Source organism: Sitophilus oryzae, unplaced genomic scaffold, assembly GCF_002938485.1.
Source record: "Sitophilus oryzae breed Bouriz unplaced genomic scaffold, Soryzae_2.0 scaffold_1177_pilon_pilon, whole genome shotgun sequence".
In the NCBI taxonomy this organism is placed as follows: Eukaryota; Metazoa; Arthropoda; class Insecta; order Coleoptera; family Curculionidae; genus Sitophilus; species Sitophilus oryzae.
This window is the reverse complement of record NW_022145812.1, coordinates 2643059-2661944: the sequence shown is the minus strand read 5'-3', so window position 1 is coordinate 2661944 and position 18886 is coordinate 2643059. Positions and strand designations below refer to the sequence as shown.

The 18886-nt window shown below is 31.5% G+C and overlaps 1 protein-coding gene across 4 annotated transcripts in view; it reads right to left on the bottom strand.

The window, feature by feature from the left end:
- The window catches only part of LOC115890029 (protein nervous wreck), a 110806-nt gene that overhangs the window by 53270 nt on the left and 38650 nt on the right, over positions 1 to 18886 (bottom strand). For all 4 annotated transcript variants that reach the window (XM_030910139.1, XM_030910148.1, XM_030910161.1 and 1 more), the window contains exons 4-6: positions 17487 to 17631; positions 15076 to 15212; positions 126 to 284 (exon numbers count right to left, since the gene is read on the bottom strand). In XM_030910139.1, coding sequence (XP_030765999.1) covers positions 126 to 284; positions 15076 to 15212; positions 17487 to 17631 — 441 coding nt within the window. The remainder of the gene's footprint in view (positions 1 to 125; positions 285 to 15075; positions 15213 to 17486; positions 17632 to 18886) is intronic.

The following is an 18886-nucleotide window of genomic DNA, read 5'->3' as shown; positions in this document are numbered from 1 at the left end:
AGTTTGCTAAAAAAAATCATGAAAATAGAGCTGAAAGTAAAAAAAAAATATAACAAATTAAACTTGACGAAAAAATGTTCCATTGCTTTTTTTTGCCTCTAGTGTAGTATACCTATAGTACTTACCGATTTTGATGTGCGTTTGCTGCGGCAAGGCAAAGAATATAATCGTTTCTGGCACCTGTTGATTTCTCCTCCAGTTGATCTCGTTTCGTCGAGAATTTCTGACTGTTTTTCTGTAGCGAAGTGATCGATTGGAAAAAAGAACCCTTCTTTTTCTTCAGCCTGTCACAAGTAAAAGACACGCTTTAATTCGCTATTTGATATTTGGTTAATATTTTGGTATAATAAACGATATAATAACCGTGAATAATGCTAATATCTACTAATAATTTTAGATAAAATTCGATATAAGAATGAAAAGAATGCACAAAAAATTGCAACTTTTTTTATGTGTTTTTTTTCTCGGTAATTTAAATGCTGTAGAATATAGAATGAGTAAGAGGGGGGTTAATCACAGCGACCTTAAAGATCTATTGTGTCTCCCTTTCTTGAGTAATAGTCATCAACACTATATAACTCATCATATACGGGGATCTTCCTGTTGGAGAGGGGACAAAAGATTATCCCATCCTCCTCTGACAACAGACGTTCATCCTCCGAGGAGTGGGCATCTACGAGGGTATACACCCTTCCAGGGGTTTAGCCCTTCACAGTCGAGAAGCTTATCTCCGGCTGAGGTACCCGTGAAGTGGAGGCTGGAGGATTTGTCTCTCTTTTCTCCACCTCTTTAACTTGTAGAATGTATGTAGAATCAGAGTGTACAAAAAACCAAACCTAAACCGACGAGTAGCGACAGTCCCGTTTTCAATTTTCTTTACGGCTGCGCGAAATAAGTAGGTTATCTGTCATACGAAGAAGCAAAGTTGCCACTGTTGCCATTTATCAAATATCTCTATATACTTTATTTCAAGTATACCTCAGGCAACGAATCGTTTTTTTACTTATTTATTAGCAGTAAGATATTTTATACATTCAAATTTAGAAATAAGGATAAAACAAAACAAAAAAGATATGTATATAACTTTATAATTTATTCCACTGCAAATTGTGAGCAGTGTATACCATGTTTATAGGACCACTTCATAAGTTGAGCAGTTAAATACGTAGTCTATCTGTCAAACACGTCAAAAGAGAGAGAAAGAAAATTTGGTCCCACCACATCAAAAGAGCCGACGGTTTCTGTCGCTACTCAGCGATCTACGTACTCTGGTAGAATGTTTAGAGAGGAGTTAGTCACCGCGACCTTAAAGATCTATTGTGTGTACCTCTTTAACTTGGTCTCTCCTTAGACCTGACACCGGTGTAAGTGTCCCGAATCTACCGGGTGCGTCTCAAGTGGCTCACCCCTATAACATTTTTATTTTTTCAGAAAAAAAAAGATATTTGGTATGTTGTTATATGACATAAATTAGGATTGACTGACGTATTCAATTCTTTTCGGCCACTTCCTGTTTCACCGGAAATGACTACAACTTTTGATTTTTAAATGACACCCTCGGTATTTTTTTTACTTTACTCGATAGAAAATGACACTGAATATAATGACATGTTATATGTCAACTTTTTACATTTTCGCTTAAAACAAAATTGTACCTTAAATTTAGATCTAGAGTGCTATGGGTGTGTTAAAAACACTAATTTTTAATCAAGGAGCCTTGGAAAAATAGATTTGATCGTCTAATGTTTGTAGTGTCTTGTCCTGGCCGGTTAAAAGATGCCTAAATCGTATTTTTAATCATATCTCAATTTCTCCAAATGGAACGAAGGTGGCTAATTAGTCCATTTGAAAAAAGCATGTTTTACGAATAATTTGGTACCACACACTTGGTATTTCGAATCAAATTGTCATTATGAATGGCAGGTTGCAATTTCAAATAAACCATATTCGGAAATGTCAAAAGTTGACATATGATATGTCATTCTCTTCAGATTGTTATTTTCTATCGAATAAAGTCACAAAATACCGAAGGCGAATTTAAAAATCAAAAGTTTTAGTCACTTCAATTCAATCCTAATTTATACCAAATCTCGATTTTTTTCTAAAAAAATAAATAAGTTATAGGGGTAAGCTACTTTTGAGACGCACCCGATATAATTGAGGATATCCCTCCCCCTCTTTCTGTATTGCCTCTTTGGATTTGAGGTCAATTACACCGTAAGGGTTAGTAGGTCCACTTCTACAGAGCCCCGCATCAATATTTGGAAAGACTATTTTGTACGAATAATTTGGTACCACATACTTGGTCTATTCAGACTGTCATTTTCTATCAAAGAAAGTAAAAAAATATCGAGGACCATTTAAAAATCAAAACTTGTAGTTATTTTCGATGTAGTTATTTTCGGTGAAACGGCAAGTAAATGAAATTAACTGAGTACGTCAGTTCAATCTTGATTTATGTCATATACTTACAAAATCTCGTTTTTTTATCTGAAAAAATCCGTGAATAAAAAAATTAAAGAAGGACCATATATACAGGGTGGTCCAAACTGTATTCCGGAAACTTCAGCAGCATATTCTGCAGCTAAAAATAAGTAAAAAAGTTCTTATAATTATATGTCCTAAAATGCTTAGTTTCGGAGATACAGGGTGTAGAAGTTTCATTTTTATTTCGATTTTTTTCAAATAATTTCTGAAGTAACATCAATATTGGGATGAAATTTGGTGTCTGGGAGTTTTTTGATATGAGAAATTCGATTTTGATGGTACGGATCAATATGACTCCTACTTGTAGAGGGCACCACCTACATATTTTTAACTGGTTTAAAGAGTAATAACTTTTCATCCGTACCTGTATAAAACTACCAAGTAAAAAAATATACATTTACGACGTTTTTAACGTAAAATAGATCTCTTAATAAAAATCGCTACGAGTAATAGTTCTCGAGATATTTGAAATCGAAATTAACAATACCTGTCATCATTGACACAAATTATAAACATGTTGATTAAATAGTTAATAGAGGGAAATCATAAATTTAAAATGTTTTGTGCCAAACCATCATCAATCATTAATTTAAAAAAAATAAAAATTTTTCAAATTTATCTTTTTAGTCAAATAAATATCTACTCGACATGTTTATTTTTTGTCAATAATGACATGTATTGACTATTCCCATTCTAAATATCTCGAGAAGGGTTGCTCCTAACGATTTTTACCAAGAGACATTTTTTACGTAAAAAAATACGAAAATGTATATTTTTTTACTCGGCAGTTCTGTACAGGTACGGAAAAAAAGTTATTACTTTTCAAAACAGTTAAAACACATGTAGGTGGCGCCCTCTACAAATAGGAGTCATAATGACATCAAAATCAAATGTCTCATGCCAAAAAACTAACAGACACCAATTTTCATCCAAATATTGACGTTACTTCAGAAATTATTTGGAAAAAATCGGAATAAAAATGAAACTTCTACACCCTGTATCTCCGAAACTAAGCATTTTAGGACATACATTTATAAGAAGTTTTTTACTTCTTTTTATCTGCAGAATATGCTCCCGAAGTTTCCGGAATACAATTCGGACCACCCTGTATATTATTCAAAACGTGTAAAAATATGATGACCTGAGGTAGACCTCAGGGGTAGACTCGATAATTTGTTTGGTATATTATTTTACGTTGTGAATAAATGTTGGTAGTTAATAAAATTGTTATAAAAATATATAATTCTAAAAAAAAATAGATGAGTTATAATAATAATTATTTATTAACACACACATCCGATACGCTACCGAAGCAGGTAAGTCAAATTGACGTATCTAAATTCTTTGACATCTAATCTTTGACAAGTAGTAAATAAAAGCAAAAATGTACGAAAAATATATACCTTATTAGTTAATTTTAAGTAAATTTCATAAACTATCGGTTTACTACATGTATATACCTATTATACATATAGTCACTAGCGAAAAGTTGTTCTATTATTTCACTCGATTTTTGACCGAGATCTACCACACGCTACACGACCAAATATTTTACGGTCTTTTTCGATAAATCCCAATAGTGTCACTGTTAATTTAAGTTCTACCACAATTTCCTTCTAGATTTACTACCGTTAAAAATCTATCAGTAGTAGAATAAATAATAAATAACACAAAATAAGCTCAGTAAAGACTGACAAATCCACAAAATTTCAAATCAAATTCAAATGTGTCAAATGAATTGTCAAACATAACTGTCAAAGATCCCCACACGAGAGTTCTCTTTCCGTCGACCATGCATGAATACGAGGATAGCATTATACTGATCCCTTAATCGTTTTATTCAAAGGAAAAAATAAAAAAGTTATAGGAGTGAATGATGACTGATTAAGTACTTAATGATCAGATGCAAAAATACTAATACATGTTATCATTTATTCACGATTTGAATGTTCAACTTAAAACAATGAGTTTTTGTTTTTGTTTGAGGCTACTACGAGAACAGCACAAAATAATGCTCTTACGAAAAACAACGAGCAAACTGCGATATTTTAGCTCGTTCGGTTTTCGGAATTTTAATCGGATTTATAATTTAATCGTCGGCGTGGGCTGTTTTTATTTAACAAACATGGACCAACTGGATTTCATTAAATGCGAGTCCGCTAATTATTATTAATGGATTGTTGTTTTTATCGATCTACAGTTCACAGAAAGCTGTAGGAAATGTTGAAATATTCGTTTATGTTTAAATTTTTAACAAGGTAATTTTGAATATGTAGAGAAAATAATATAAATATATCTACGACCATATTTAGTATTTACACCATACGATTGAAAAAAACGGAGTCAGAGATAAAGATCGCTGTTATTTTTTATATAAAATTATATGGGGAATATCATCGATCGTCATTTCCAAGCCAACTGGACGCCTTTTTTTCGATAATACGGTACTTAGTTGTAACCAAATTAAAAAAATATGTACTGAATCTGTGCTTGGTTTCTTGTGAAAGGATGATCAAAGTGACCTGAGTGAAAGATGTATCAAAATTTAATGAGAGTAACGTAAAACTCTATAGCAAACGCCACGAATGTTTGGGAGTGATTCATCGCTTGATGAAGTTAGAATCGACATGCGCGCTATCATTTTTACATTTAAAACGTAAATTTTTACCGCAGACGTAGGTTTTTAAAGGCCCGGTCTAATCATCTGCCTGCGATCCTCCTACTTATTCTAAAATGTTAGCGTGATTGACAAAGACGATACTATATCGCGTTTCTTTGATTGATTCGTTTTTATGCGTCAGTCCATTGGTGTGCTTGCAGTGCGACCTTTGGGCGTTCCATTTTATATTTATAACCAAATATATGTTTTGACATAACTTTTACAGTTAAAACAACAAATTACAACAGATTATATATAGATTATTATATGACTTTAAACACCACGGCACTGGAATTAAGTTTTATGTGACCTTGAACAGATTAGTTCACATGGTAGCGACCGATGAATCACTCCCAAACATTCGTGGCGTTTACTATACAGTACATCTGCTGGATCTGTGTCTATGAAAGGAATGCGGACAAAAAACATTTAAATATACAGAAATATATTTTATACCTCGACGTGATGAGTACGTACCGCTAATCGCTCCGCCCACTCATTTTATTGGCTACTTGCAAATTTGTCGAATTTTTATTGATGGGACGCGTCGTCTAATTTTTTACGAAAAACATCGAGAGAATATCGTTTCCCCTCTCACGGATACCCCGTAGCTACAGAACGGACAGACGTACTGTACATATATATTTCGGCAAAGACCAGACAAGCCGAAACACACCGGATGTCTTTCAAAAGTGGCTCAGCCGTATTAACACTTATTTTTTCAGATAAAAAAATGGAAAAACAATAAATAAATAAATGCCTTTACTGTCAACAAATTTTACAATTTGTAGACAAAGGTAAAGTAAACAAACAAAAGAGAATACAGAACAAGTACACAAATTACATTGTCAGTCTTATTGTTTAAAATAAACATTTATAAATGTTTATAATGTCAAAGAATAAAAAATAAATAAATAAATAAAATAATAAAAATAAGATTTAAAAATATTTAATAAGTTTATAGTATATAGTAATAGAAAATATTAAACCGGTGTTTACAAGATCAAATTCGATTATCAAAATATAAGTCATTTACGGCGTAGAAAAAAACCTCTATGATAAAGCCTTGTCTAGTAAATAAGATTTCAATGCTTTGCGAAATGAAGAAAACGATGTTATGGATTTGATTTCAAATGGCAGGTGATTGTGCATTTTTTTTCGAGTTGTATAATATTATAACTAACTCTGAGCGTGGGCTAGGTAGATAAAGATCTTGCTCCCCGTTCCTCATTGTATAAGTGTGAGATGGCCTTTCTTGAGAAGCTGATACATGCTTACGTATTAGGCAAATGGATTCAAATATAAATAAGAAAGAAAGAGTTAATATTTTTAATTTTTTAAAAATGTCCTGGTAATGAGTTGTGTTGTTTAGTCCCAGTGAATATCGAACAGCTCTCTTCTGGAGCTTGAAAATGCGGTCAAATTGAGTCGCACAACACGTACCCCAGAATGGAAGGGCATCTCTGAGGTGTGACTCAAAAAGTGCATCATAAACAGTTCTAGCCACTGACAAATTTAGCTCCTTAGAAAGAGATCTTAATGCAAAACAGGCAGAGCTTAATTTTTTCGACAAAGCGTCGATATGCATGTCCCATTTTAGAGAATTGCCTACAACAAGCCCTAAGAATTTTACAGATTTTACGACGTCAATGGTGGTGTTCTTAAGTACAAAAGGCTGTAGCGAGTTTTTATACGACAAAGTTTTAGAAATGTTGAGACTCAGGAGGTTCGAATCGCACCAATATTTAATGATGATTAAGTCATGTGATATAATCCTATGAAGTGCCGTGATGTCCTTGTTGCTCCAAGTGAAGCTAGTGTCGTCCGCAAAAGGACATATTTTACCACTGATGATTATGTTAGCAATGTCATTAATAAAAAGAAGAAACAAAATAGGGCCTAGTACTGAGCCTTGAGATACTCCACATTCTATTGGCTTGCTAGAAGACAACGTGGTATCCACCCTTACAAGTTGACATCTGTTGCTCAGATAAGACTTAAACCATTCGAGAGATGTTCCCCTGAACCGATAGAGCTGTAGTTTATTAATTAGGATCTTATGATTTACACAGTCGAACGCCTTAGAAAAATCACAGAAAATTTTTGCTCTAGAATGATGGTTATTTAGGCTGGAGTAAACTTTATTAAGGAGGGAAAATATGGCGTCATTTGTGGACTTATCGCTCAGAAATTCAAATTGATGTTGAGTAAGTATTTTGTACTTAAACAAAAAACCTTTCTAAGATCTTAGATAGCATTGGAAGGAGTGCAATTGGGCGATAGTTAGAAGCTTGATCTTTGTCTCCTCCTTTATGCAGAGGAATGATTATTGCCGTCTTAAGACATTTTGGAAAAATGCCATTTTGGAATGACATGTTTATTAAAGTAGTTAGGTGATTCAGAGAGCTTTCTGGCAGATTCGAAAACATTTTTAGAGTTAGCCCGTCGGTCCCAGATGAGGATTTATTTTTGATGGTATTAATTGTACTGCGAAGCTCTTCTAAAACTACGGGCGAAAGAAAAACGAGATTTGGTATGTTAGTATATGACATACAGTACATCTGCTGGATCTGTGTCTATGAAAGGAATGCGGACAAAAAACATTTAAATAAACAGCAATATATTTTATACGTCGATTAGACGAGTGCGTCACCGCAAATCGCTCCGCCCACTCATTTTATTGGCTAATGGCAAATTTGTTGAATTTTTATTGATGGGACGCGTCGTCTGTTTTTTTACGAAAAACATCGAGAGAATATCGTTTCCCCTCTTACAGATACCCCGTAGCTACAGAACGGACAGACGTACTGTAAATTAAGATTGATTGACGTATTCAATTGTTTTTGGTCACTTCCTGTTTCGCCGGAAATTACTAGAACTTTTGATTTTAAAATGACATCCTCGGTATTTTTTACTTTATTCGATAGAAAATGAAACTCTGAATAGAATGACATATCATATGTTAACTTTTGACATTTTCGCATATGGTTTATTTGAAATTATAACATGCGGTTCATAACGACAAATTGACTCGAAAGACCAAGTGTGAGGTACCAAATTATTCGTAAAAATGTGCTTTTTCCAAATTGGAAAAGGGTTCTTTAAAAGTCCTCGTACTCATCTCGTACGACCATCACACACAGTCAGTGTTGTAAAATCCTGTCCTCTAAAATAAATAGTTGTACAAAAGAACATTACACAGCTGTCTCTGGAATTCTGAACCACATACAGGCCAAAATCGCCCACAACTAGTGCCAAAACTGCACAACCAGTCTTCTCGACCCACAAAAGAATTCCAGACAACTCCAAAGAAACAATCCCAATTCGGAACGGCAAGGCAAGGCCAAAAAAACGTCAATGGAGTTTTTTTTTAGTCAGTCAGGATCAGAAATGCTGCGTTTACCACGGCGGTTCGAAGTAGAAGAAAGACGAGTTATTTGCAAAATCCTCAGAACATGCTGGATTCCAAGTCAGAAACACCAACATAAAATTTAACACAGGCAACCAGTAAAACAAAAGACCCAAAATAAAATTTGACATAAAATTTTATTTAATGCATACGGATTGAATGAAACATTTTATTACATTATAATAAAATTATAATAATCCCTATACGAACATAATACCTTCGGAAAATTATTAATACATTTTCCGATCATATATAAAAAAACCGTTTAAAAAGATCGAAAACCTAATTTACAAAGATCCATCCGTCAACCTTCAACGCCGGTGTCACACGATCATCTGACAAACAATTGAAACGTCAGTCTGTAAATCGTAATATAAACAAGATGAAACTTAGGGAAAAATCAACTATAATCAGGTAAAATCAATTGATTACACACAGGAAAAATACATGATAAAATCCTTAACCCATATGTATATTGTAGACCCAACATTCCCACTTGTTGCGTTGAAAACAGACAAAAGATAATCACATCAAGTCTATGTTCAAGAATCCTCCGAAGAAATATGCCAAGAAAACATCCTAACACAAGCATAAGTCTAAATAAAGAATTAGTAACCACTGTAGAAAGAAAGGTAGGTTTTACACAGACAAATTGATATTATATTAATGAGGTTTTATATTATAGTTATCCAAAGAAATTGTTGTGATGATGAGACTTATAGATAAGATATTATTAGAAATTATATGTACAGTTAAGAAGTAAGCTAATTAAACGTTATTATTCAAGTTATTCAAGTAAGTTTTAGTTTTATTCCTAAAAATCAGCGAAATAAGTAAAATAAGTTACGGTGGAATTTTGAACCGTAACAATGCTAATGAGCCACCCTTGTTGCATTTGAAAAAAATGAGATACGATTTAAAATACGATTTGGGCATCTTTTAACAGACCAGGAAAAGACACGAAAAACATTAGACGATCAAATCTATTTTTCCAAGGCACCTTGATTAAAAAATAATGTTTTTAACACAGCCATGGCACTCTAGATTGAAATTTAAAATACAATTTATTTTTAAACGAAAATGTTAGTGTCGTTTTCTATCGAATAAAGTAATAATATACCGAGGCTACAATTTAAAAATCAAAAGTTGTAGTCATTTCCGGTGAAAGAGGAAGTGATCAAAAACAAATGAATACGTCAATCAATCCTAATTTATGTCATATGCTAATATACCAAATCTCGTTTTTCTGAAAAAATAAAAAAGTTATAGGTGTGAGCCACTTTTGAGACACACCCTGTATATGTAGAGATAAAGTTATTCTCATTAAATTTTGATACATCTAAAAGCGTGTTTTATTAAAACACTACTAAATAAAGTTACTAAGTGGATAAAATCTAACAGACGACATACAAAAAATACAAGTTACTTGTTAATTAAAATTATTCTATTTGAGAATATATAACAAAATAAGTTTCACATTCTCATTGCTACTTTTTTGATCTTCCAGATGGTGTTTTGAGATTTTCAAACCGACTTTAACCTATCGTCATCAACTTTATTTGTTTAAAAATGGATTCTAAGAGCTTCTAAAGTCCCAAATGCCATCTCGATGGCATTTTCTATAAGGATGTTTTAGAGAGAAACAGAGAATATATTTTTGGTAAGATCCTTACCAGGAAATTATGTATAATCATATACGATCTTCTCTAATAAAATTTTTTAATCAATAAGTGCTAACCTAACATTTTTCTGTTAAAACAGCTAAACTGCTAAACACGTTTATCGCTCCCAAAAATATTTCTTGTATTTTCTGTGCGAACGAGTGGGAGTAGCGAGACACATTGTCGCTAGATTAACAATTTTATTAATCATTGTGGCGATAGACAAATATTTTAAAATTTTTGGTTTAGTGTGTAAAAAAGTGGACTTATTCAATCCGTGAGAGAAAAGAGAACAAACAGTACGATCAAAAAGAGGACTGTCTTTAATCCTGGAATAGAGGACGGTTGGCAACCCTATGTAATATTATTTGTCTGAGATGAAAATGTCTTCTTCAAACCTTCAAAAATTAATTTTGTACAAAAGGAACAAGAAAGAGTTAAAATCGGCCTTTTAATATTTTTTTATTGAAAAATTACTTTTCCAAATGAAACTAGATTAAAAGTAAGATATGACGTAATCGAGTTATTCTCGCACGAAGTATTTGCCGTCCAAAACTTTAGAACGAACGCAGTTCGTTATCTGATATTTTACACCCACTTGCTCCAAAACTTCCGAGAAATTACGAGTTTATAATCTGAAATTTTGTTGATTTGTCCATGTTCTCATTTCAGTCTTTCGTTATTATTTTTTTTTCTTTGCATCTTTAAATGGCAATCTAAAATATAATATTATTATTACATAGATTAAGCTTTATTTTAGAGGTTGACTTAAAAGTGTTTATTTCTGTATATATTTTTATTCATCTCTATGAGTTTTCTTTGAAAATTTGGAATTGTTTGAATTTTTTTTTGTTTAATTTTAATTTTTAGTTAAAAACATATCTTGATAATATGGCAACATAGTAGCTTAAATTTACAAGGAAGAAAACCCAGAAGAGATCCAGTGGTAAAAAAAAAATTAAGCTCAAAATTTAAGCGAAAAATCATTTTTTTTAATTTTCAAAGTAAAATAATTCGTTAAAATAATTCGTTAAATATTCGTAAGTTATTTTGGACTTATTTGAAAAACTTTTTATTGGAAAAAAATTTGGAAAAGAGAAAATATGTTTCTTTTATTGAGCTGAGAGCATTTGCACTTTATTTATATTAATTTAAGACACTTTGTATAGAACAAAAATAATACGTCTAAACCATAACCTAGCATTATATGATAGGCACGTCTTTGGTGCCACCGGTAAGAATAGGAATCATCTAGGGATGTCACACACAGTACAGAATTGTAAAACATTTAAAATTAGAAAAAATATATAATTATTTTTCTTTTGAACCACCAAATGACAATGACATGTTCTGAAGTTGTGAAGTTTTTGAAATGTTATGAAGTTTCTTTATATTGTGACATTGTTTCAAAGAAAATATTTTTTTTTCAAACGTCACAAAAGTATTATTTTTTTGTAGCGTGATCGACAATATAAAAAAGTCATTTCAATGCCTAAGCATAAAAGTAAAGCACTTTTACGCCTAAGCATAAAAGTACGAAAATATGTATACGTGTGTAATGTGGCGTAAAAATGACACTTTTTGTGGCTGTACATTTGACACTCGATATACAGCCGAGGCATAAAACGTCTAGTCTAATAAAACAATATACTATTATATTTTTCAAACCTCACAGAAGTATAATTTTTTGCGACGTTATTGACAATTAAAAACGTCATTTTAACGCTTAGGTCTAAAAGTAAAGCACTTTTACGCTTAAGCACAAAAGTATAAAATTATATATTATTAAAAAATAGGAAACAAATTTCTTGCAGTAGAGGTATATAATAAAATTATATAAGGATTCTTGCCACTTAACTGCTAATATAGAAATTTAATTCTACGCTGTGTTTGTCATAATGCGGATCAACCTGCTTTCACTACCGGTTTCGGAGCCCTACTCCATCATCAGGTGAGCATGGGAGATCCACAAAATGACAACCACAGTGCAGAGATAGTTAATTCCGACTTGTCGGAAAGTATCGGTTAGATATTAAGTCCCGAACGGGAGATAGCGGCCTGCGTGCCTAATATGTAACCGATACCTTCGGTAACTTTCGATACTGTGCGTAATATCTAACCGATACTTTCCGACAAGTCGGAATTAACTATCTCTGCGCTGTGGTTGTCATTTTGTGGATCTCCCAAGTTCACCTGATGATGGAGTAGGGCTCCGAAACCGGTAGTGAGAGCAGGTTGATCCGCATTATGACAAACACAGCGTAGAACTAAATTTCTATATTAGCAGTTAAGTGGCAAGAATCCTTATATAATTTTATTATATTATTAAATTGACATTGTGTCAAATACAACGAGATATAGTTTCTCGATATATAATTACTTACAAGGTATTGCTTTTAAATCGTTTTATATTATTTGCAACAAAGAAATGTGCATCAGACACATCTAGGTTATGATGTGAAAAATAATTTTACGCTTAAAAATGATGCTAAACCTGAATATTTAAAAATTAAATTAGTCTACTTGTAATTTGTAATTAAGAGAGTGTGAAATCTCCAAACTGAGACTTGCAACTAATATGGTAAGGTTAAGTATTTCTAATATTTTATAAGAAAAAATATAAATTTTTCATACACTGTCTGAGTCTGTTACAGTTTATACCACTGATTTAATAGTCTGTTACAGTTTATACTTAGAAGAGAATAAATTATTTAATAATCTGTTGCAGTTTATGCTTTAAACGTCATTAATGCAACTTTCACAATTATAGTCTCTGAAATGAATAACTTTGAATTGTGACCGTTATTTTTTACCAACATGGCAAATATAAAATCCCTCTGTCAAAAAAGTTACTGATATTCTTTAAATTGAGTGCCTGAACGAATCAGATAGGTTTACTCTTTTTACTTTCGTGAAGTAGAAAAGGAAAATAATAAAACAAGTGACAGTTCTTCCTCTTCTTGCAAAAATCAACACGAAATGTCATAATGTCAAAAGTAAAATGTCATCAGCTTTTGACATTTCTAAATATCAGACCAATGCCGTCTCTAATAGAACAGCCTAGAAGCGAGATTTATGACGTCACGCTAGTTAGATACTACGGATTAATAAATATGTTGTAGAATACATGGAAAAAATAATTATACTTCATATTTTTGGTTTGTATTTTAAAAATGATATAGTTTACATGAAATATACATAATATACAGTTAATAAATACAATATATATATATACCTATTTATAGTAATAAATACTTTGGCAAATAAACTATGAGCCATACAAATGCAGCAAATGTTTTACAATATACAAATAATGAATCGGTACATAAGATAATAGGTAAAATGTAAAATATATTTTAAATTTTGGGGTTTGAAAACCGATCTAATTTAACAAAAACATTCAATATCTACTAATAGAGATGTATTATTATTGGCATTCACAAAATTTATATGTATATTTTGCAAGTATCAATGTCCGAAAAATTATATTTGCAAATAATACAATATCATAGAAAAAAAAGGCGTCAGTGATGGCTATGAAATAAAGATCGCTGTCATTTTATATATTAGCTGTTCTATTAGAGACGGCATTGCGTCAACATGGCCGCAAGTTGCTAACCTAATAAAATTAACACTAGAAAAGCCCGCGGGAACTGTCAAATTTAAAGTTATTCATTTCACAGACTATATAAGTAAAGTCTGCCCACCGAGTCAGGGAAAACTTCGATAGACGACATCAAAAAAATGGCAGAAAATTAAATTTACTCATGATTTAGAATTACAGTAAAACCTCTCACTGTCATGTATCCTCTCGTTGGACACACTTTATACCATAGATAAATGAAACAAGTTTAGATTGGAAAGTGCCCATAAGGACAATGTAAACACTATTTGGCGCTATTCTTGCAACGGTCGCGACCCAAAACTTTTGAAAATTTCGGAGCGGTTCGGCTTTTTCCGGAATTATATCGCCAAATTTTGTTTTATTCAAATTTATTATTATTTTCGTTTAATTTTATAAATAAAATACAGTGTGTTGCATACAAGAAACTTTATTTTATATAAGGACGCATGTATGAAATACCTATGAAACATTGGAAACCGACGTTATGCCACGATCCACGATGGTTTTTGCAGTTCACAGTTCTCAGCACAGCTTTTTAAGTTTTTAATGCCACTTTTTCACAATTATCACCGATTGGAGTAAATAAAACGTGTATTAAACTCACAAGATAGCAATAATTACTTTGAGAATAGACGCTATAAACACTTTTCGGAATTTCTTTAATGAGAGCGGTTTAGATTTTGAAAGATTATTATGATTTTTGAAGATTCTGACTTTGACAAGAGAAAATTATTTCTGTTTTTGTTTGCCGTTGTTGTTAGCAACCGCTAAGCAGCGCCAGATCGCGTATAACGGTCGCGACCCAAAATAATTTCGCGAACTAAAATTTTTACGGGCTTTCCAATCTAAACTTGTTGCATTTATCTATGCTTTATACAACCATCTTGTATATTTATAACCATATTTTTATTTAAAATATTAAGTCATTTTATTTCTAATTATGTATCGCAGAATTTCATTTATATCCCACTAATAAATCCAATTTATGAAAATAAATTAAATTTTATAGGTCAATTACATATTATCATTACCATATTAACCCACGTGGCTTACATTTTAATGATTAAAAAAAGCAAATTAAGCTGATAAAATGAGATATTAAATGGAATAAAATCAATTCTTCAAAACTTTCTAGCGCAAGATGGTGCAAAACTGCACTGCTTTACGACCGTATGTTTCACTGTAAAGATCTAACGACACCATAAAACATAATACTCTATAATACGATACGTACTTCTCCTCTATATCTCGTGCCTTGTCTCTAACGTCGTGGGCCGAATGTTCCTCGTCGAAATACAGCTTTTTTGTCTTATCGAGATCCTGAACGCAGGTTTGGAGTTCTTTTTGGACCTGCGCCAACTGATCGACGACCTGAAAAAACATGGATAAGATTAGAGCACACTACGCGATAAAGTCATTCCAGTAACTTCTCGGCTTTATTTAATTATATTTTAATTAATACCTTATTGTTGATTTTATAAGAATTGATGATAAAATTATTTAAATGCACGATTTCATTAAAATTACATTAAAAATAATTGTAAATTATTTTTTTACAAAAGATATGTAAAACAATATACAAGGGGATCAAGTGTTCCGGAAAAGCAGCTTATTAGGTTTTCTATTTGAGATTTTTACATTAATAATTTTAAAAAATATGCGAGCAATAATAGCTCATAATTTAAAAATATGTTTATAGATAAAGCACGCAGACAGTAGTATCGACTGACTAGTGAGAAAGAAAATCTGGGAATACAGGAAATAGTGGGGTTGCAGTCGGAAGGATTTGGACTAGAATTAATACACTTTGTTAATAGTCAAGCTTTCGGAATTTATTTATTCCATCCTCAGGACACTGAAATGGAAATACATGTTACAGAAAAGGCTATAAGAGTCAAGTAGAAATAACTTACTCAACGTGGTAAAAAAACTTAGTGTGGTTGACTGGTCAGTGATGTTTTTACTGTGGAGTTTTCAATGTATCTCTCAAGCCTATTTTTTGCAATAGAATAGACTATTAACACCCTGTACATTACTTTTCAGAACTAATTCTTATGCTGAGTTTAAAGGTAGATAAATAAACTTTACTGAAAAATGGTATTTGTTTCTTAAATTTATACAAGGCTATTAAAAGTTGCTGATCTATTTTATGGATATAACAGTTTATTTAAATTTACCTACAATAGTTTATTTAATAAGTAAGTATTCATTATTTTATCAAGAAAAATAAAGCAGTATCTGCTGGCGAAACGAATAGATATGTTACTAGTGATATTATTTTGTGAGGAAAATTGCTTCTTGGCCTCAAGGGCTTATGCTCAAAGATATCCAAATAGGAATCTTCCTGATAAGAGTTTCTTTGAAAAACTTCTTGTCCTATTTTGCCTGGTAGTGTGGTTTATAAAAAACCTATTAGGCAGGAACCTATCGTTGGAAGTGAAGAAAACGCAGAATTGGCTCTTTTATAGAAAATCTATGATCTACAAGTCATCGTAAAATAATTTAAAGACTACTTCTTCGTTTTTCTTGATAGAATAATAAACATATATTTAATAAATATTATTTTTAATTTAATTACATTTTTTATTAAACTATTGTAGGTAAATTAAATATAAGTAAACTGGTATAAATTTAAATAAGTGCATAAACTAATTTCGATTTTGAAAATAGCTACTAACTGTCACTAGAAACTTGCCATGACAACACTAGCCATCTTGATTACAATTCTATTGAAAAATCGCTTTTTATTCAAAGCCAGATAGGTATAGGAAACCCTAATATAGTTTGAAAGAGCATTTAAATCTGCTTCGACTTATTTAAAAAAATATATAGTGTTGCATTTGAAATAACAAAGTTTTTATGTAAAATAAATATTTAAAATAGACCAGCAATTTTTGATACCCCTGTATAGGTACATATAAGAAAGGAATAAGAGTTTTCTGTGAAGTTTATTTCTCTACCTTTAAACTCAATACAAGAAATAATTCTAAAAAATAATGTACAGGGTGTTAATAATCTATTCTATTGTAGCATGCAAATTTAAATATCTTTCAATATCTCAAAAACCAAAGATTTTAAACATATTAACTCTTATAATAAATACTTTTTTTTGGGCCCAAGAATCCAAAAATGAAATAAAATACCGGGTGTCCCATAAGAAAAAAAATAACTTTGGTATGAATCTTAGTTCTGAAACACCCTGTACATTTCAAAATAATTTTAAATTGTGGACATTATCTCCCCACATATATCTATAAAATATTTTGTTTCTACATCTTTCCGTTTTCGTATAATCAACCGAGGCGAATGAGGTGCGCCACCCTGTATATAGAAAATACCTGAATCAAAACTTAAACAAAAATATAGAGAACAATAATTATTGATTGGTCTCAATTATCCCAGATCATCAGTCATACGTACGTATACCTACCATCCCTTATGTACCAATTGACAATAAACACTTGACTTCACGTCACTGTCAGACGGTACAAAGTTAGTTGGGTCAACTAGTAAATAAATAAATTTTCTATAAGGAATGTTTTGTAAAAAATAACTTGATGGAAAGCTTCTATGGAACTTTAAGTCATCGTATATATGAAGAGGTATTCGTGACAAATATAAAAGTTCTTAATAAAATTGTCTTACTTTCTTGGCCATTTGCAGTTTGTGAGCTCGAAGGACCTTGGCATCGTCAGCTATCTGTTGCTGGAATACTTCGACGGCCGCCAGCCTGGCTCTCGCAAGCTTTTCATTCTCCTCGAGCACAGTGCGCCATACGTTCCACATATTCCTAAATTATTAAACAAATTTAATTCATTCTACAAACTAGGGGTGAGAAAAACTGTTATTTCTAAATAACAGTTATTTACCACTATGTAAAACTGTTATTAACAACTAAAACGCCGAAAAATAAAGTACTATACGAATTAAAAAAAAATGGCGTCAAAGACGGCTGGGGAATGACAATCGATAATAATTTTGGCAAGGTCAAGTCCTAGACGTCATTTACTTGGCCCGTACTCTTCCTTATTTTTTAATGCCGCTTACTGCTAGTTGGCCTTAAAAAGGTTGTAATTTATTTTTATATTGAGTAAAAATTACTTTTAAATAGTGTATTTCAAAATTTGAGAAAAAATAATTTTTTGGAAATAGATTTCTACGTCTGGAAACGTACTATCCGTTTTGAATCTTTCTATAATTAGTGTTAAATTTTCTATAATTAGTGTTAAGTTTTATGTTGAATTTTAGTAAATGACGTCTAGAGATTGACCTCGCTAAAATTATAATCGATTGTCATTCCCAGCCGTCTTTGACGCCGTTTTTTTTCGATCTACGATATACCAAAAAATAAGTGTAGATTTGTACAGGGTTATTGACCACTTACGCCACGGAGTATTGTAGCTAAACGATTAGGTTTTTAGAAATTGTAAGTTTTGGGCCCGTTGAAGGATTATTAGAGCTACAATTTAAAAATATTTTTACAAGATACAGAATGTCCCAAATAAATAAAAAATATCAAAGTTGTATTCTTTTAAATGGAACACCCTGTATATTATTACATTTTTAGTTTCTACGATTAAAATAAAGGTATATTTGATTAAGATTTACCGCATTTTGAATCTTACCGTTTTTGAAATATTTACGTTTTTGTCAAAATAAAGTAACAGTTATTTTAATGCTTTATTTCTCTAGGCCCATTTAAGTTTAAAACCAAATATTGTACTGAGGTTTTTTTATTTACTAAATTTTGTGTTGCAATAAGAAAAATTATACTACCTTATACAGAGTGACTAAAAATTTATTTAAAATAATTACTAGATTTAAACGGCAATAAATTTTTTAATTTAAATGGAACACCCTGTATATTTTACGTGAATCGGATGCACAATTAAATTGTTTATGAAATTGTATTATACCATTTTTTACCTATCTCTTCAAGTTTTCGTAGAAAATGCATTTTCTTATAATTAGTTAATACTTTCAATATACCCATGGAATATTGACATTTTTGATTATTTTTAAAGATGTAACAAATTTTTGAAGGG